Source organism: Pleurodeles waltl, chromosome 3_1 (genome assembly GCF_031143425.1).
Source record: "Pleurodeles waltl isolate 20211129_DDA chromosome 3_1, aPleWal1.hap1.20221129, whole genome shotgun sequence".
NCBI classification, from domain to species: Eukaryota; Metazoa; Chordata; class Amphibia; order Caudata; family Salamandridae; genus Pleurodeles; species Pleurodeles waltl.
The window spans coordinates 1,463,893,456-1,463,911,697 of record NC_090440.1 but is presented as its reverse complement, the minus strand read 5'-3'; the positions used below and the strand labels follow the sequence as shown (position 1 = coordinate 1,463,911,697).

The window sequence follows — 18,242 nt, the reverse complement described above, 5'->3', positions numbered from 1 at the left end:
GCCTTAAGGATATCCACTTCGAATTTCATCTGAGCCATTTCATCGTAGGTGTGGCTGCCAAAAAGAGTAGGTCCAGAAAAAGGCAGATTGATAATTGGTTGTTGTGAGTTTCAGAGATGTGAGGCGGAGCCAAGAATGACTTGGCAGGACTACGCACCATGGCAATGTTCGTGTTCTGCTAGTGTACCGGAATCGGCTGTGGCACTTACTATCTGGTTTGAGACCATCAAACCCTTGTTTACAACTTCCAGGAATTCCTCACGTTTGTCCCTGGGCAGATCTGCTGCGAACGTCTAGACAGACTCCCATAATGCTCTATCATATCTGCCGAGGAGGGCAGCTGCACTGGTTGCTTTTATGGAAGTTGTAGCAGTGCCACATACTTTGCGGCCCACAGAATCCAACGTCTTGCTCTTTTTATCTGGTGGCACCGAAGAGGCAGGAGTAGTGTCATGGTGTTTCTTGGCTGCCATTATGACAATGGAGTCTGGAGGAGGGTCTGAACAGAGGAAGAGTGGATCCTGCTCCTGAGGTCTGTACTTCTTTCGTAGCCTCGACTGAGCAGATTTGGTTGAGGCCGGAGTCAAAAAGAGTTCCATTGCTGGTTCTAGGAGGCCTTGTACTAAAGTTAGGAGCGGTCTGGATGCTGTGCATTGATGAAGCGTCTTGAATATCACTGATGTCAAAGGCATAGGCACTGACATTTGGATGTGTATTTTGCTACTCCTCTCACTAGGATCTCTAGAAAGGTGGTAATATCATCAACTGAGGATACTCTAGGTGGTGGAGGGGTTGTAAGGGTAGGGAAATAGTGTCCTGTACAAGTGGAAGACATGTATCTGGAATGATGTTTAGACCGTGATCTTGACTGTTATCTTGATCTGTGGGAATGACTGTGATGGTGAGATCGTCATGTAGAACAAATCTATGACGAATGCCTTGACATATGGCACATGTGATGTGAACTATGGCGCGTTATGTAACTTGACCTTGGTCCTGGAGGAGGTGGTTCCACAGAAAGGGATTGGTGCTGAAGGTAGGTGGTGGAAGGGGCAGAGGCTGGGGAGGTGATGACAGAGAGGGTGCTGGTGAAGGAGAATCCAGCAAGACTATTGGTGAAGAAAGTGTATATCCTGGAATAATCAAATCCTGGTGATGAAGAAATGTGTCTCCTCTTTCTCTGACGAGTTTTTGACGTCGATATGCTCTTCGACGTCACCCTTTGGTGAGGTCTGAAAGTCGATCTGCTCCTTATCAATGATCTCCTTTGTTGCCTCGGCGGCAAACAACTTCTCGATAGGTCCTGGTGTCCCAACGTCAACCTACTTCTTTACGTCAATTTCTGCCGGTGTGCCAATGATGATGGGTCTCGATGTCAATCTCCTCTTCTTTCTCTGTGTCAATACAGCCCTTGTCGGTGAGCAAGTCCGTGCTGTAACTTGTCTTGACGTCGATCCTCTTGGTGGTGATAGCGAATTACATTGTTTTTTGGCTGGGAACCTCTTTTCTAACGAGAGTTAGATGAAAGAGCCTTGGTAGAGGACTGACCCTCTCCTCGCTCTGAAGACCCACCTTCAGACTGTCTGATGCCTGTGCCATTCTTCCGTGCCATGAAGGCATATCTTCTCCCTTCCCCTCAGAATTTGCCTGGAAAACTTCCTGCAGGGATGACAATCTTCAGGAACATGACTTGCTGGAAGACAAATGATGCAGACATCAAGAGGGTCTGTTTAGGCTATCTTTCTCCCACAAGTAGGGCACATGTCACAGATCACATTTTTACTGACAAAATACCACACATTCTTGTCAGAAAATGTAAGAAAATGCAAGGGAGAGAGGAAAAACTTTGAATTAAGGAGTTGTGACAAAAACTCTTTTTTGCAGAGAAAAGGCCTAGAAGGCAGAGTTCAATGCTCCAAGGTTTTGTCAGTAGAAGTCGGAAAAAAGACATGAAGCAACTGTCACATGCTGAGCATGCTGAGATACTAATGGTCCCTAGATTCTCAAAGTCACAGCCTCTATTTTTAACTCTCCTAATGACATCCTACGGAGCTACAATGTCCAACTCTCCATCTCTATACTCTATTGAAAAGAGTTTGTGAAAGAGATTTATGCTGTTTTACAAAAACATCATGAAATTATAGGTATATACAATTCTCCTAGCCCCTTTTTTAATTACAAGATGAAGAATTGGGAGGCCGTGGCATATTCCTATTGACTGCATAATCTTTTTTTTTCATAAGTGACTATGCAGGGCTTCCCGAAGAAAGGCAAACATCTACACTTAAGAAGATTTATTGTTAAAAAAGTGCTCCGGGGTCCCCGCACGTGGACAGGACTATTCAGTGCTTATGACTATTAATTGAGATACCCTACGAGAGAAACAGTGGTAAGCAAAGAAATGGACAGTGGAAGAAAAAGACTGAGAATACAGTGGTATTAAGAAAGAGGTATAATGGAAGGGGAGAAGGACAGAAGGGAGAAAGGCAAAATGGGCTTTTAGAGAGAGAAGAAAATAAAGAAGACCAGGATAAAGGTAGACCTGGCATCAAAGGAAGGAAAAGGAAAAGAGACACAGGAGATGAAAGAAAAGAGCTGGGAAATGACATGCATCAAGATAGCACAAGATTATCCAAGTGCACCTTTGATGCCCTAATTGTACATGCCTGCTCTCACCACATCAGGGTACAGACTCACATAATGACAAACAATGACAAACACAATTTTCTTTACAAATGTTGAAGGCACGTCTAGCTTTAGATTACATTGTCAACAATATTGTAACTTTATATCCCCTTATTAAAGTAACTAAATTTGTGATGTTATGGCGATCTTGGACGAGTTTGGAAGAATGTCTGGACTTTGCATTAGCTGGATTAAGTCATGTCTGTTCCCCCTGTTGAACACACCTGAACCCCAAACCCAGCACCGCACGGGTATGGATGACCCGCTGTAATACCATTTGATACCACTAGTCCAAATATACCACAGGGAGCACAACCTTGTTGATGATAACTTGGGAAGGGTGCTGACACCGATTCAGCAGCCCATGCCCTTTTGGACACAGTTCCCCTTGTCACAGGTAGGGTGTTGGTATCAAAAACGTTTGTCCTCATCAAACTTCTCTATTGTTTTGCTGCCTTGCCAGTCACACTGAAGAAATCCTTTTTTGTGGACCTGCAGCACCTGCTTGCTTCTCTCATATGGGGCACCGGAAGACAAAGGGTGAAGATTTCCAATTTATATGCTGCGAAGGGGGATGGAGGGTTGGGGGCACGCAAATATGAACTATATTGCGCTGCTCTCAAGCCCCAATGGCTAATGCACTGGTTAGGGGATACAGAGAGTCCTCAAAGGGATATGATTAGGCTTGACTTTGGAGAGAGGTCATCGTTGGAGTGGTTCCTGAGTACTCCCTCTTGCATAGCATTCATAATGTGTTACTAAGGGTGGCTGTCTGGTTTTGAAAGAAATATATACAAGGCGGCAAGAGGATGGTTCTCTATGCCCCAGGTCTCCTGCTGTGATCTCCGCCGCTCTGCGGACACTAAGTCGAGACACACCAGACCAGGGCCTGCAATGAATATGCGATGGAGAGATGAAGTGGGAGAGGGGCGATTGCCCATGTTTGAGGAACTGGTAGCCACAAACTTCTTGGACTCTGGACAATTCCTTTTAGACTCAGCCCTCTGGGGGGAGGGGGGCGGGTCAGGATGTGGGGGTCTGAACACAAACTTACACAGATGGCCTGTCCGTTAGAAATAGTACTGGACACAGAGAGAACAAGAAAGGTGATCTTCTGGCCTCTATGGAGTGCTAATGCGTGAGTCTGTTATTCTGGATATCCAGGCTCTCAAAAGGTGGTGGGAAGACCGGCTATTGGTAGAAATCTCAGAAGCTGCATGGAAATGATGTCTAGGGCCCGTCAAGATAATCTCCCAGAATGCTTGTTTCCGCTTCACCCAATTAAATTAAGTATATCATGCGTACCTCTCCCTGGATAGGATAGGGAAGATGTATGTGGGCACCAAGGTCATCTGTCTTAGATGCAAGGTAGAGAATGCAGATTTTAAACATATGGACTGGGCAAGCTCAGCGGTGGCCATGTTTTGGCGGGAGGTCACACAGTGTATATCGGAAGGGACTGCTTCCATTTTACCACAGGATCCATTGCGATGCTTACTTATCACAGGGGTGGTGACAAAGAAGACGAGGCAATTGCCTGGATGTCAGAATATGACTTTGGGTCTTGCTAAATGACACACAGCCATGTTGTGGAAAGCAGCTGTGGCCCCAGTTGTGCATATGTGGAAGAAAGATGGATAGACATCGGCAGAGTTGACGGAGCATGCCGACACAATGGCTTGGGAGATGAGGTGCCACCCCATGGATCAATGGGAAGTTTATCTCGGTAAACTGAACCGCTTATCCGTCTCCTAGCTTATGCAGGTACCTGCCCTGCGACGAGTTGGTGAGATATGAAAGGTGTGACAGCCCATCTCTCGGACTGAAAGATGGTTCAACCTGGGAGAAGAATGAGTAATGAGTCCAGGGCTGGAGGATGGCATTCTTGTGGGGCTCGCTGTGTGGGTTCAGGGACATGTGGCACGGGTGAATTAGGATGGTGCCGGGGGAGAATATACACTGTTCATATGTTGGACATGCAGTTGGGAGGGGGTGGGCAGTGGGGGTTTGTTTTATTTTGTTTGTGCCAAAATCACCAGATTTCTCTTTAGGGGTGGAACAGTACACATGCATGCTGTGTAGTTTCTGAACCCCATTTTCTTTTTGTGATCTGCTATGTAGTGTACCTGTGCCACCTTTTGCTATTTCACAATGCTTCTGCTATTATGATTATATACTCAGCACTGTGATAAACCAAAGAGACTTAAAAAAAGGAACTAAAAATTGATGACGTACGAAAAGATAAGAATAAAAGCAGTCTAATTATTTATTGCAATTGTCCCAAATAAAGTATCATCTGACTGGTATACATGCTGGTTGCCATTTCCTTCCCTTGGTATAGCACAGGTTACAACAAAACATTTTGTTGAAAAGTGTTAATATACACACTAGATATAAACATTATTTGTGTGTCTGTTAACAGATCCAGTCATTGATTTTTCATGCTGGAAGTCCAGTATGATGTGATCATTCCTCCCGTTCTTAGACAGTCACGGTGTCCCTGCAGATATCCCTGGTCAATTTGGAGTGGTGGCTTCTCTACTGCTCTTCTGACCCAGCCTGTCACCTGCCCATCTCCTTTAATGAGATGTTTAAAGACTAGTTGAGCTACAGCTACCCAGGTCCCCTGATCTCTTCTGCAAGCTTTGCCCATGCTGCAAAGGGAGCAGAAGTGGAACAATGAAGAGTTTAACTCTTGCTAACAGGGCTTTGAATAGGCAGTTATGGTCATGTACAGAGTGGCTGCACTTCTGCAGTTTGAAAGGGAGCATACCAGTATTTCTCAGCAGTGCTGTAATACTTTTAATAGCAGAGTACCAAGTCTTCTTCTTAGTGAACAGATATTCTTTGATAGTGAGTACCTGCACTTTTATATTTCCATTTCAATTACTGGCTGCTGAGGTGATTATATTATCTCACAGCTGCAACCAGTGTGTAGCAAAAGAACAACAAGTAGCTATAGGCAACCAACTCACCTTCCTATTTCAAATACATTGCCTCAACCTGTAGGGGCATGCCTTTGTTTACTGACTGCAAGGTTGCAAATGCAAATCACTGGGCAGCTCCATGGCGGAAAGGCAGAGTGGGGCTGCGAGTACAAGGCGACATGTAGCACAGTCTTTCCCTTCAGTTGGCTTAGACTGCAAAATGGAAGGCGCTTGCTGTTGGGCTGGGCATGCTTTCTTAACATATGGTTAGCCAAACCTAATCAGAACCCGATTGCCTTCTTCCCATTAATAATTCTCTCTTCATTTTGCACATTTCAGAAAGGAAAGTATGACTAGTTTGCAAAACAAAAAAATAACAAAATAAAGAAAGTAACTGTTTTTAAAATAAGTATTAGAGTGTGACTGTCCTAATCAATTAACGAGGGGCTTGTTGAAAGCTGGCCCTGTGCAAGAGCCCACTTTGACAGTTCCTAAAAATGTTTATTTTTAGGCACCAGAAAGTTGATATGTCCTCCACAGACTGTAAAAGAAAGAACACCAACTACTACAGCTACCCAGCGGGCCAGAATGAACCCACAATGTAACAAGACAGAAGCACCACATCCAGGACAGAGACTAGCTTGGTGTTACAATGTAGCAGCTGCTCAACACGATGATGCATCCAAATCTCTGAAGCAGAAGAAAGTCTGGTCCACAGAGGGTCCTAAACTCCCTAGTGGCCCTTCTACGTGTCAGAGACTACTGGATTCAGCTTGAACTGGCTGGAAGTGGAGGAAAGCTGGTCTTGCAGCCTGATACTTTCGTCATTCCATGGGGTTATTTTCACCACTTAATTAGGGTTTGTGAGAGTGGCCTTGTGCGGGAGGGTGACCTTGCTACACCACCACAGAGAGGATGTGCAGGGTCAAATGCAGAGGTCGGGACTGCATATTCACCTCCTTTTTCTTCTCTGTAACGAGAAAATTCAACATTCTGGTCACTGCACCCTTAGACTCCCTGTACACGAGATGGTCCTGGAGGGACCTCCTACAAATATTTATGTACATTGCACAGGTTTAACCTGGATAACTATCCCCCAAACAAGAGACTTGGAGGTTATGTGGGTCAGTGTTTAAAAACAAGATTTGCAAGAGTTAACTATGGAGTCTTGTGGCAGGAGAAAAACACCAACAAATTTTAAAACAGTACAAAGGATTGGAACTTGGGGTCAGCTATATAGAACCAGATTTTGATTCACAGTATTATTAGAAATTCATAAAGTAGGCTAGCTAGTTGGCTGAACATCCTCAAAGTGTAGAACTCGGAAGAGCGAGAAAGCAAGAGTGTGAGGGTCTATTTTATTAACTCGGGATGATTTTCATTGATCAAAAGTAGTTTTCATTATAGGAAAAGTAGGTAATGCAGCTAAAGGGTTGTTGCATATTTTATTCATTTTCAAGCTAATGATATATTTGAAAAGTGCCTCTCTGTGTTCTAAGGTATAAAATTGTTATAAAAAAAGATTACAGGCCAAGGTAGTACAAAAACAGTTTTAAGTGTAGAATACGTCCAAGGATGAGTTGCAAATGTATAAGCATCCTGCATGATCAAGACTTACAAACCAATGGAAAGCCGACAAAGAATGACAAATAATTCAGAGGAAAGAGGCCATGACATTAAAGGAGCAATAGAAAAGGTGGGAAAGATTAGTGTTAGAGTGGGAGTAGTATAGTATTTGATGTTAAATGCTTTGAAAACGACAAGCATCAGTGTAGCCAGCAGGTCACAGGAGCTCCCATGAAAAGTTCCTCGACACACATTTTTGCCACCACCCCTCTCAACCTCTCTGCTCGACCCTTGCTGTAAGAGTGATCCAGTATCATTTCCACATACTCATAACTCCATGCCCTTCTGTAAAGACAACAGCAAGCACAACACACTATAGTCAGACTCTTACCTGGTGGTTGTTGGGGCCAGAAGTACCCTTGCCAGTCTTGAAGGACATATGTAAATCGAATTGCTATGTTAACCGGAGGTAATGGAGTTAATGGGCAGCCCTAAAAACACATAGGAATGAAAAGTTAAAACAGGCACAGAAAAACAAAGAAACAGTAAGCTAAGCATATGTCTTTAAACTATGATTTATTAAACAAGGCATCTGCTAAAAGCACAGTTGAGGAAAACAACGAGAAATCAGGTTATTTGCAAGCATCAACAAATCATCTTTAACAGAACAACCAATCATAGGGCAGTAAAAAAACTGAACTAATTGAAAATAGATGCTACTTCGAATATCAAGATGATTAAAAAAAAGTTAAAGTAGGTCATTTTTTTTTTTTTTATAAGATCTGTGTCTTATTCAGTGAGGATGCAGTACATGCATAAATAACGTGTCTCAGTAAGCAGAAATTAGAATTTACCAATGTCCTGACAAGCTTTCAGTTATTTACATCAAATTGAAATGGATAACAAAATACGTAATTCCAAGTGCATATTTAAGTTCAGACATCGGATAGAATATAGCTAGCTACTATTTTTACGTGTGTAACAATACCCTCGCATTATGGAAAAAATAATTAAGACACAGAAGCAGTACAACTTGAAAAACAAGCATTTGCAATGGAATAGGTCTCGCATTTGGTTGAGTTAGAACTATTGACATTGTAAATTCATAACTGGACTTTTCCTGCCACATAAATTGGTCAACGCTGCCTCATAATTTTGTCTGTTCCTGCCATATAATTCCAGTGGCCCTGAATATAACTAAAGCACTTCTATTTACCTTCTTCCTCTATCTGCAGCAAAAAAAATGAAAATGTTGCCATTTAGCATCCTAATTTAAACCTGCCACGCTAATTCCAATACAATACCACTTTCACCACCCCACCACCAGAGATGCTGGCTGGCTAACACAATTCCCCCCAAAAAGACACAAGCATTATGTGGTGAGTTTCCGTGCCGTGAATATTATAGTATGTTGACTGCAATACTCAGAACAGCCCCTAGAGGACACCTCTTTAAAATAGCATTTGGAAGTAATGTGGTCATGAAACCATACAGTCAGCACTTAGAGAGCATAACCACATGAAAAAAAAATAGGAGAAATTAATGCAGAGTAACCATATATTTAGCCCCTAGGGGCGTAGTGCATTTCACACTTTCAAGGCTAAGAGGCCTATTGCAAAGATATTACAAACAAGGCTCATAAAACATAACCTTCTCCCAGCTGTAAAACCAAAAACGTAGCCATTAGATAGCTGAAAAAGATATTGAGTGGTGGTCGAGGTTATTATTTTGGAGTCCCCTCTAACATAGTGTGGGGACACAGTGATGATGTGGACAGAAAGAGCACATTGTGGTCAATCTTTTGAAGGTGGTCCCACTGTCCTAGGACCACCACAGGCTGAGTTAGGAGTAAAAATGTATTCTAAAAGTAATCCACTGCAAAGCATTAAGGGGCAAGTTTCTGTGGCACTAATATTTTAGTATGTTGATATGACTGTAATGCTTAGAACAGCCCCTAGAGGACATCACAATGAAAACACCATTTGTAAGAAACATGGTCACATAACTATACAGTTAGCCCTTACAGAACGTAACACAAAAAGAAATTGGCATTAAATAATGCAGTGCAACCATATATTTAGCCCCTAGAGGGCATAGTGCATTACACATTTTCAAGGGCAGCAGGCCTAAAGCAATGCTATTACAAACAAGGCCCTTAAAACACAACCTATTCCCAGCTGTAAAACAAATAGTTCCATGAGCGCACTTAAAAGGACACTTAATGGTGGGAGAGGTTATTATTTTGGGATCCCCACTAACCTCGTGCGGGGACCCAGCAATAATATACACAGAAAGAGCATGTCATGCTGAACGTTTTGTAGGTGGTCCCATTGTCCTAGGACCACCACAGGCTGAGTTATGAGCAAAAATGTTTGGTAAAAGTAATGCCCTGCAAAGCATTATGGGTCGAGTTTTGTTAGTGCAATGAATATCGTAGTATTGGTTCTCACGCTGTAACGGGAAAGACACTTTCGCTTTGAGGATTTCGGTTTTACTTAAAGCATTTACCACTTTGAAGTATTTTAAGAGGAGAGCCACAAAATATTACTCTGATTGGGTAACTGAACAAGGTGACCACGATCCAATACCGGCGATCAAGTTCACGCTGTTCTGCCTGTTCACGCTGTGAGCGCCATGGCCGTCATGCAGCACAAAGGGGAAAGGCAAAAGAAGAAAAAAAAATTGTTCACCAATACTGATGTATATCGGCAATCGTGCAATAATCCATGTCACAGGGGCAGTCCCCAAGGCATGACAAAAACAGCCTCAAGGCGGGACATACGTTAAGAATTTACCAATTACATCAAGTGATTTTTGAAAGGCAAGCCCAGGAACGAATGAAAGTGATGGGCGTGAGATGGGTGTTGTTAAAAGCCCACAAGGGTTTTTAGGTAGAGCAAGCGTTTGCATGCTCAACCTAAAAATCAGCATTTTTAGAATCAACTTCTTAAGAGGAAACTGACAAATGTAGCTCTACTGGAGTGCATGTGATCATTACTCCTGCGTAATTAGCAGTGTACACAAATAATGGTATCACCAAAACGAGTATGCCCAGGACATAATTTCTGAAAGCCAATAAGTGGTGGTACCATCAAAATCCTGTTTTGTGTAGATTAAATTGTATTATCAAATGCCAGCGTGCTTCCAAAGCTGTGCATCTGTTACTCGACAATAGGAGTTGTTTTCTTTGCGGTATTCCTCTACTGGGCTTAAGAGATGAGACAGTTCAAGTGATAATTCTTCGTGCACTGTTGGCTGATAAATGTGAGGTATGGAAGCACTACTTCAGATACACAAAAGCAATCTGGGTGTAGGAAACTGCACATTGTGCATTGTCACCCCTACTTTTTTTGCCACTGGTGCATTGGCTACTTGCTAATCAGGCCCCAAGTACCAGTGTTTTCCCTAAAAACGGTAAAAGATCTAAATTGTGGCACACACTGTAGTACCTCTATAAGTCCCTAGTAAATGGTACCGGCAGAAAAGTACACTCTTTCTTGGCATGGTTACCTTAATTTTCTGTCTGTCGTTAGTGTGTTTGACTGTGTTCACTGGGATCCTGCTAACCAGGAGCCCAGCGATTATGCTCTCTCTCTTCTAACTTGGTAACTTGTTCCATTTTAACCCCACATTTGGCATACTGGTGCCCCCATGTAAGTCCCTAGTATATGGTACACAGGTACCCAGGGCATTGGATACCTATAAATGAGACACACACTTGAGAAGAAACTTGAGACAAATGTTTAGAAAAAATATAGTTACTTTTATAGAATGTTTCAAAACTAGAAAAACTTTAAAGAAGGTAATTTCTGTTCGGGTGTATCTATTTTTGCAAGTAAGTAACAAGGTCACTCAAATGCACTTTTACGCAATAATGACTTCCAATAGGTAAAGTACATTTACTGCATACAGGTCTTTGCAGACAGATCTCAGGGTTCTCCTGTTCTTCATAGGGTACTAGGGGGGTGGAAGGTCACAACAAATCACCAGCATTTCAGATTTACTTGCCCTGGGTCATCTGGGTGCATAGGTGCTCGATGGGTCGGGTGCCTTGCTCACTGCAAGTTTGGTGAAGAGGGAGGCCACCTAGAGACAGGCTGCAGATGAGGACTTTGGGCAAGTTCAGGAGCTCCCAACAGGGGTGCTAAGGTGGTAGGGGTTTTGGTAGCAGGGAAACGCCATTGGTTGTCATGGACTCGGGGCAGGGAGCTCTGGTGCAGCGGGTTTGTTCTTCGGATATTCCTGCATGAAAGGTGCCCACGGTTCTTGGCTGGACCTGCAAGAAGGCAACAAAACAGGGCAGCTTATCCCCTCTCAGTGCTGGTCTCTGCAAAGCTGATGTCCCTAGACAGCTGGTCTCTGGCTGCGTTGTTGGACTCCGGATTGGACTCAAACCAGCATTGGTTGCTGCAAGCTGCCCGGTATCCTGGGTATTGGAGCAGGTTAGCTCGGGTGGGTTCTGGCATCTTCCCACTAGGTGGGGAGATGGATCTGACCTCTTGGAGCACGGTGACCCCCTCCTGGGTGACTGCTGCATCGGTGTGCCGGACATTGGGATTGGTGGCTGCAGGGAAGTGGCTGCTCCACTACAGGGGAGATGCTGACGGTTTGGGGAAGTTCTGGAGGTCCTCCATGGCTTTTGGAGGATACACAGCTGCAGTACGAGTCAGGTTGTCTCGATTGTCAAAATAGGAGCAGGTAAGCAGGCAGGGTTTTACTCCAAAGACCACCAGCAGTCCACAGTTCTTGCTTCTTTGTCTTTTCTTTGTCTTTCTTCAGTCAGGTGAATCTGTTCCTATGTTGTTAGGGGGCCACCTAAATACCCAATTGTAAGGAAATGCCTCCTTGGCATGGTTGCCCCCTGACTTTTTGCCTTTGCTGATGCTATGTTTACAATTGAAAGTGTGCTGAGGCCTGCTAACCAGGCCCCAGCACCAGTGTTCTTTCCCTAACCTGTACTTTTGTATCCACAATTGGCAGACCCTGGCATCCAGATAAGTCCCTTGTAACTGGTACTTCTGGTACCAAGGGCCCTGATGCCAAGGAAGGTCTCTAAGGGCTGCAGCATGTCTTATGCCACCCTGGAGACCTCTCACTCAGCACAGACACACTGCTTGCCAGCTTGTGTGTGCTAGTGAGGACAAAACGAGTAAGTCGACATGGCACTCCCCTCAGGGTGCCATGCCAGCCTCTCACTGCCTATGCAGTATAGGTAAGACACCCCTCTAGCAGGCCTTACAGCCCTAAGGCAGGGTGCACTATACCATAGGTGAGGGTACCAGTGCATGAGCATGGTACCCCTACAGTGTCTAAACAAAACCTTAGACATTGTAAGTGCAGGGTACCCATAAGAGTATATGGTCTGGGAGTCTGTCAAACACGAACTCCACAGCACCATAATGGCTACACTGAAAACTGGGAAGTTTGGTATCAAACTTCTCAGCACAATAAATGCACACTGATGCCAGTGTACATTTTATTGCAAAATACACCCCAGAGGGCACCTTAGAGGTGCCCCCTGAAACTTAACCGACTGTCTGTGTAGGCTGACTAGTTCCAGCAGCCTGCCACACCAGAGACATGTTGCTGGCCCCATGGGGAGAGTGCCTTTGTCACTCTGAGGCCAGTAACAAAGCCTGCACTGGGTGGAGAAGCTAACACCTCCCCCAGGCAGGAGCTGTGACACCTGGCGGTGAGCCTCAAAGGCTCACCCCTTTGTCACAGCCCAGCAGGGCACTCCAGCTTAGTGGAGTTGCCCGCCCCCTCCGGCCACGGCCCCCACTTTTGGCGGCAAGGCTGGAGGGAACAAAGAAAGCAACAAGGAGGAGTCACTGGCCAGTCAGGACAGCCCCTAAGGTGTCCTGAGCTGAAGTGACTCTAACTTTTAGAAATCCTCCATCTTGCAGATGGAGGATTCCCCCAATAGGGTTAGGATTGTGACCCCCTCCCCTTGGGAGGAGGCACAAAGAGGGTGTACCCACCCTCAGGGCTAGTAGCCATTGGTTACTAACCTCCCAGACCTAAACACGCCCTTAAATTTAGTATTTAAGGGCTACCCTGAACCCTAGAAAATTAGATTCCTGCAACTACAAGAAGAAGGACTGCCTAGCTGAAAACCCCTGCAGAGGAAGACCAGAAGACGACAACTGCCTTGGCTCCAGAAACTCACCGGCCTGTCTCCTGCCTTCCAAAGATCCTGCTCCAGCGACGCCTTCCAAAGGGACCAGCGACCTCGACATCCTCTGAGGACTGCCCCTGCTTCGAAAAGACAAGAAACTCCCGAGGACAGCGGACCTGCTCCAAGAAAGGCTGCAACTTTGTTTCCAGCAGCCTTGAAAGAACCCTGCAAGCTCCCCGCAAGAAGCGTGAGACTTGCAACACTGCACCCGGCGACCCCGACTCGGCTGGTGGAGATCCAACACCTCAGGAGGGACCCCCGGACTACTCTACGACTGTGAGTACCAAAACCTGTCCCCCCTGAGCCCCCACAGCGCCGCCTGCAGAGGGAATCCCGAGGCTTCCCCTGACCGCGACTCTCTGAAACCTAAGTCCCGACGCCTGGAAAAGACCCTGCACCCGCAGCCCCCAGGACCTGAAGGACCGGACTTTCAATGGAGAAGTGACCCCCAGGAGTCCCTCTCCCTTGCCCAAGTGGAGGTTTCCCAGAGGAAGCCCCCCCTTGCCTGCCTGCTGCGCTGAAGAGATCCGTTGATCTCTCATAGACTAACATTGCAAACCCGACGCTTGTTTCTACACTGCACCCGGCCGCCCCCGCGCTGCTGAGGGTGAAATTTCTGTGTGGGCTTGTGTCCCCCCCGGTGCCCTACAAAACCCCCCTGGTCTGCCCTCCGAAGACGCGGGTACTTACCTGCAAGCAGACCGGAACCGGGGCACCCCCTCCTCTCCATTCTAGCCTATGCGTTTTGGGCACCACTTTGAACTCTGCACCTGACCGGCCCTGAGCTGCTGGTGTGGTGACTTTGGGGCTGCTCTGAACCCCCAACGGTGGGCTACCTTGGACCAAGAACTGAACCCTGTAAGTGTCTTACTTACCTGGTAAAACTAACAAAAACTTACCTCCCCCAGGAACTGTGAAAATTGCACTAAGTGTCCACTTTTAAAGTAGCTATTTGTCAATAACTTGAAAAGTATACATGCAATTGAAATGATTCAAAGTTCCTAATGTACTTACCTGCAATACCTTTCAAACAAGATATTACATGTTAAATTTGAACCTGTGGTTCTTAAAATAAACTAAGAAAAGATATTTTTCTATAACAAAACCTATTGGCTGGATTTGTCTCTGAGTGTGTGTACCTCATTTATTGTCTATGTGTATGTACAACAAATGCTTAACACTACTCCTTGGATAAGCCTACTGCTCGACCACACTACCACAAAATAGAGCATTAGTATTATCTATTTTTACCACTATTTTACCTCTAAGGGGAACCCTTGGACTCTGTGCATGCTATTCCTTACTTTGAAATAGCACATACAGAGCCAACTTCCTACACCAATTCAGTGGCGTTAGGGCGGAGTACGGGGTAGTAGCAAGTGGGCTACTTACCCTTGGGGTGACTACACCCCCTATATGACCACTTCCTGTGGAGAGTGGGCATAACCTTTTCCCAGAAGTACTAATTCCACCAGAACCAAGATGGTGAAAGCGTTCTTTCATGAAGCACATCAGGTTGCACACATGAGGGGTGACTATCCTGGCAGTTTCCGCACCTACATGCATACTAATTTCCCATCTGTCTTCGTGCCAAGTGGGCTCTAGAGAAAGGGGTGGCAACTCCCAGATCTGGGGGAAGCCAGGGTCACATATCAAAGACTGCAGGGACTCTGAATTCCATGTCTTTGTTATGCAGATTGACTAACCATCCTGCTGGAGGAGGTGAGAACACTTTCCTCCGGGGAAGGCATTGTTTCTGCGCCTGAGTGCTTGGGCTCTCATCTACAAGGGGTCAGAAACCTGTCTGTGGCTGGCCGATACCAGTCAACCAGCATAGTAAGGGTCTGGTAGGTTTCAGGGGGCACCTCTAAGGTGACCTCTGTGTGCATGTCATAATAAAATCCAAGACTGGATTTATTAAGACCAGGTGTTTGATACCAAACACCATAGGTTTCAGTGAAGCCATTCTGTAGCTGGGTAACTTGTAATGACGTGTGTCCAGTACATACCTCAAGATGGCTTCCCTGTTCACTTGCAACATCTAGTATTCAAACTAGACTTCAGGGGGGCATATCTGCTTATATAGGTATGTCCTCATATCAAATATAATGCACACCAATCTTATGGCTCTGAGGGTATACCATGACGTGTTTTCTCTCATGGATAGCACCATGACACCCAGTCTGGGATAGCAGACTGTGTGCAATTTTTAGGGGAAACCCTTAGGGTGGCACAATACATGTTGCAGCCCTTAGGGAACCTTCTGTAGTACCTAGGCCCAAGGCACTAGGGGTACTGTAGGAAGCTGGCCTGGTGTGTGGTGGGTGCCTAAGGTACTTACACCTTATACCAGGTTCAGGTACTCCCTATTAGTGTAGCGTAGGCAGTGTCTAGAAGCTAGGCTCTCTAGAGGCAGCTGTGGATGAGCAGCCAAGGGATATCTAGGAGACATGCAAAGCTCATGCAGTACCACTGTAGTCACACAGCACACACACACATGAAAGAAAATAAAGAAACATTATTTTAGTGACACAATTACCAAAACGTGCTAGAGAGGCAACCCTCCAATAAGAGGTAAGTAACACTAGATATGTACACTAGTAATCAGTAATAGGCATAGAAAGTAATAGAAAACAGTGCAAATGCAAGTAGACAATAGTGACCCTAGGGGGAGCCCAAACCATATACTAAAAAAATGGAATGCGAACACAGTACCCCCATCCAGGTAAGTGGAATGTGTACAGGGGAGCTCGGGGTACTAGGACACCACAAAGATAAGTACCACAGTGCCCCCGAGCAACCAGGAAGAAAGGAGTAAGTTATTGGATATTCCCCAAACCACCCAAAAGGAAGAAAAGGAAGAAAATTAAGAAAATGAAACACCCAGACAAGACTGCAAGAAACCAGTGGTGGATTCCTGAAGAAGGAGACCTGTGGAAGAAGGGGACCAAGTCCAGAAGTCACAGAAGAGTCCAGGAGGAGTAGGAGCTACTACCCACCCACTGTGGATGCAGGATTTGGTCGTCGGTGATGTGAAGAAGGTCAGCACTGCAGCCCTGGAGTCGGTGAAGAGTTCCTGAGGGATGCAGGCGACGTCCCACGCTCGATGGATGATTGCAGTCGGTAAGTGGCATGGAAGAGCCACCAACAAGCCTTGGCAAAGGCAGAAGTCGCAGTGAAGCTGCCGGGGACCAACAAGGTCCAGGAAGACTAAACCCACAGGGGGAGTCCTAGGGGGATCCTCAGCAAGGCAGAGAGTCCACAGAAAAAGAGGCAGCCCTTACAGGAGACCGCTAGACGAGGAACCAGGAGTCACAGAGGAGCCCACGCAGCACAACTGGAGAAGGGCGCCCGATGCTGTGTATGGACCCTGCACCTAGGCACCCTGTGCCGCTGAGGGTGTATGTCTGGTGCTGACGTGTGGCCCCCCCAGTGCTGATCTAAACCCCTGGGACCAGTGCCCTGAAGCCACGGGTACTTGCCTGCAAACTGTTTCTTTCAGAGTGCCCCCAGTCTCCACTGGCTTCAATTGGGCACCCAACACCACTTTTGACCTCTGCACCTGGCCAGCCCTGTGTTGCTGGTGGTGCACTCTTGGTGTCCCCTTAAACCCTGCCCTGTGGACACCTAAACCCCCAAAGACGGAAACCGTAAGTCGAGTACCTACCTGCAAACTGTTCTTGCACTTTTCCTCCCATAGGACTGCATTGCCTCCAACTGCTTGCTATTGAGAAGTATTGCTTACTTAAACAAATATTTACTGTCGATTTATAACTGAAGTGCAATTTATACTTGAAAGTGATATATTCTGGAAACTGTATTCACCTGCAACAAAGATCCTTTTGGTTCTAGAAATAAAGTAACAAAGTATATTTTAGATAAATAAACATTGGACTAGAGTTAGTCATTGAGATAGTACTACCCTCTGGTAAGCCTAACTGCTTGCCCACACTTTCACAAAAAAGAGCAGTAGTATTATATACTATAGCCTCTGGGGATCCACTGGACTCTGTACATTCTATACCTTACTTAGCTATGGGTATATACAGAGCAAGCTTCCTACAACACCCACTTCCTGGACAGGCTTTTGTTCTGTGCCTCCTAAGAGCAGGACGGTCTCATCCTAGGGGAACAGAAAGGTGTCTAGGGTGGCAGGCTAGCAGAAACTGGTCAGTGAGCTCCCCAGAGGCTGGTAGGGTTTCAGAGGGCACCTCTAAGTGCCCTCTTGGTGCATGTATTGGTAAATCCAACACTGGCATCAGTGTGGGCTGACCAATATGATACCAAACATCCCTATCTTCAGTGAAGCCAGCATGTAGCTGGGGAACTCATATTGACCAGTGTCCAGTATGTGCCTTTAAAATGGCTTCCCTGATCCTTTACTATATCTCAGAATCGACAAAGACATAGCAGGAGCACATATGTTAATACAGATATGCCTTCACGTCTAACATAATGTACCCTGCCTTAGGATTGTAAGGCCTGCTATAGGGGTGTCTTACATATATTGCGTGCAAACTGTGTGCCATGTCATGTTTTCAACCAGGCTGTGTGCCATGTGTTTTGTTCACTTTTGTCTGCATCATGTGCTTGGTGAGGGGTCGCTTAGGGTGGCACAATTTGTGCTGCAGCCCTTAGGGCCCCTCTTTAGCTTATCAGGCCCTAGGTATCAGGGATACCATTTACTAGGGACTTGGAGAGAGTGATAAAGGATTTGCCATTTCGGGAAACAACTGTGCAGTTTTGGGAAAGAGTTCTGGCACTGGGGACCTGGTTAGCAAGAACTCAGTGCACTCTCAGTTGAAATGACGTCAGTTACCAGGCAAAAAGTGTGGGGTAACCATGTAAAAAAAAAAAAAAAAGAGGCACTTTTCTACATGACCCCT

At 45.6% G+C, this 18,242-nt stretch overlaps 1 protein-coding gene across 2 annotated transcripts in view; it reads right to left on the bottom strand.

Annotated features, from left to right (window-relative positions):
- Nucleotides 1-18,242, bottom strand: part of RAB3GAP1 (RAB3 GTPase activating protein catalytic subunit 1) — a 434,305-nt gene that overhangs the window by 348,851 nt on the left and 67,212 nt on the right. For both annotated transcript variants that reach the window (XM_069225057.1, XM_069225058.1), the window contains exon 8: nt 7,570-7,669. In XM_069225057.1, coding sequence (XP_069081158.1) covers nt 7,570-7,669 — 100 coding nt within the window. The remainder of the gene's footprint in view (nt 1-7,569; nt 7,670-18,242) is intronic.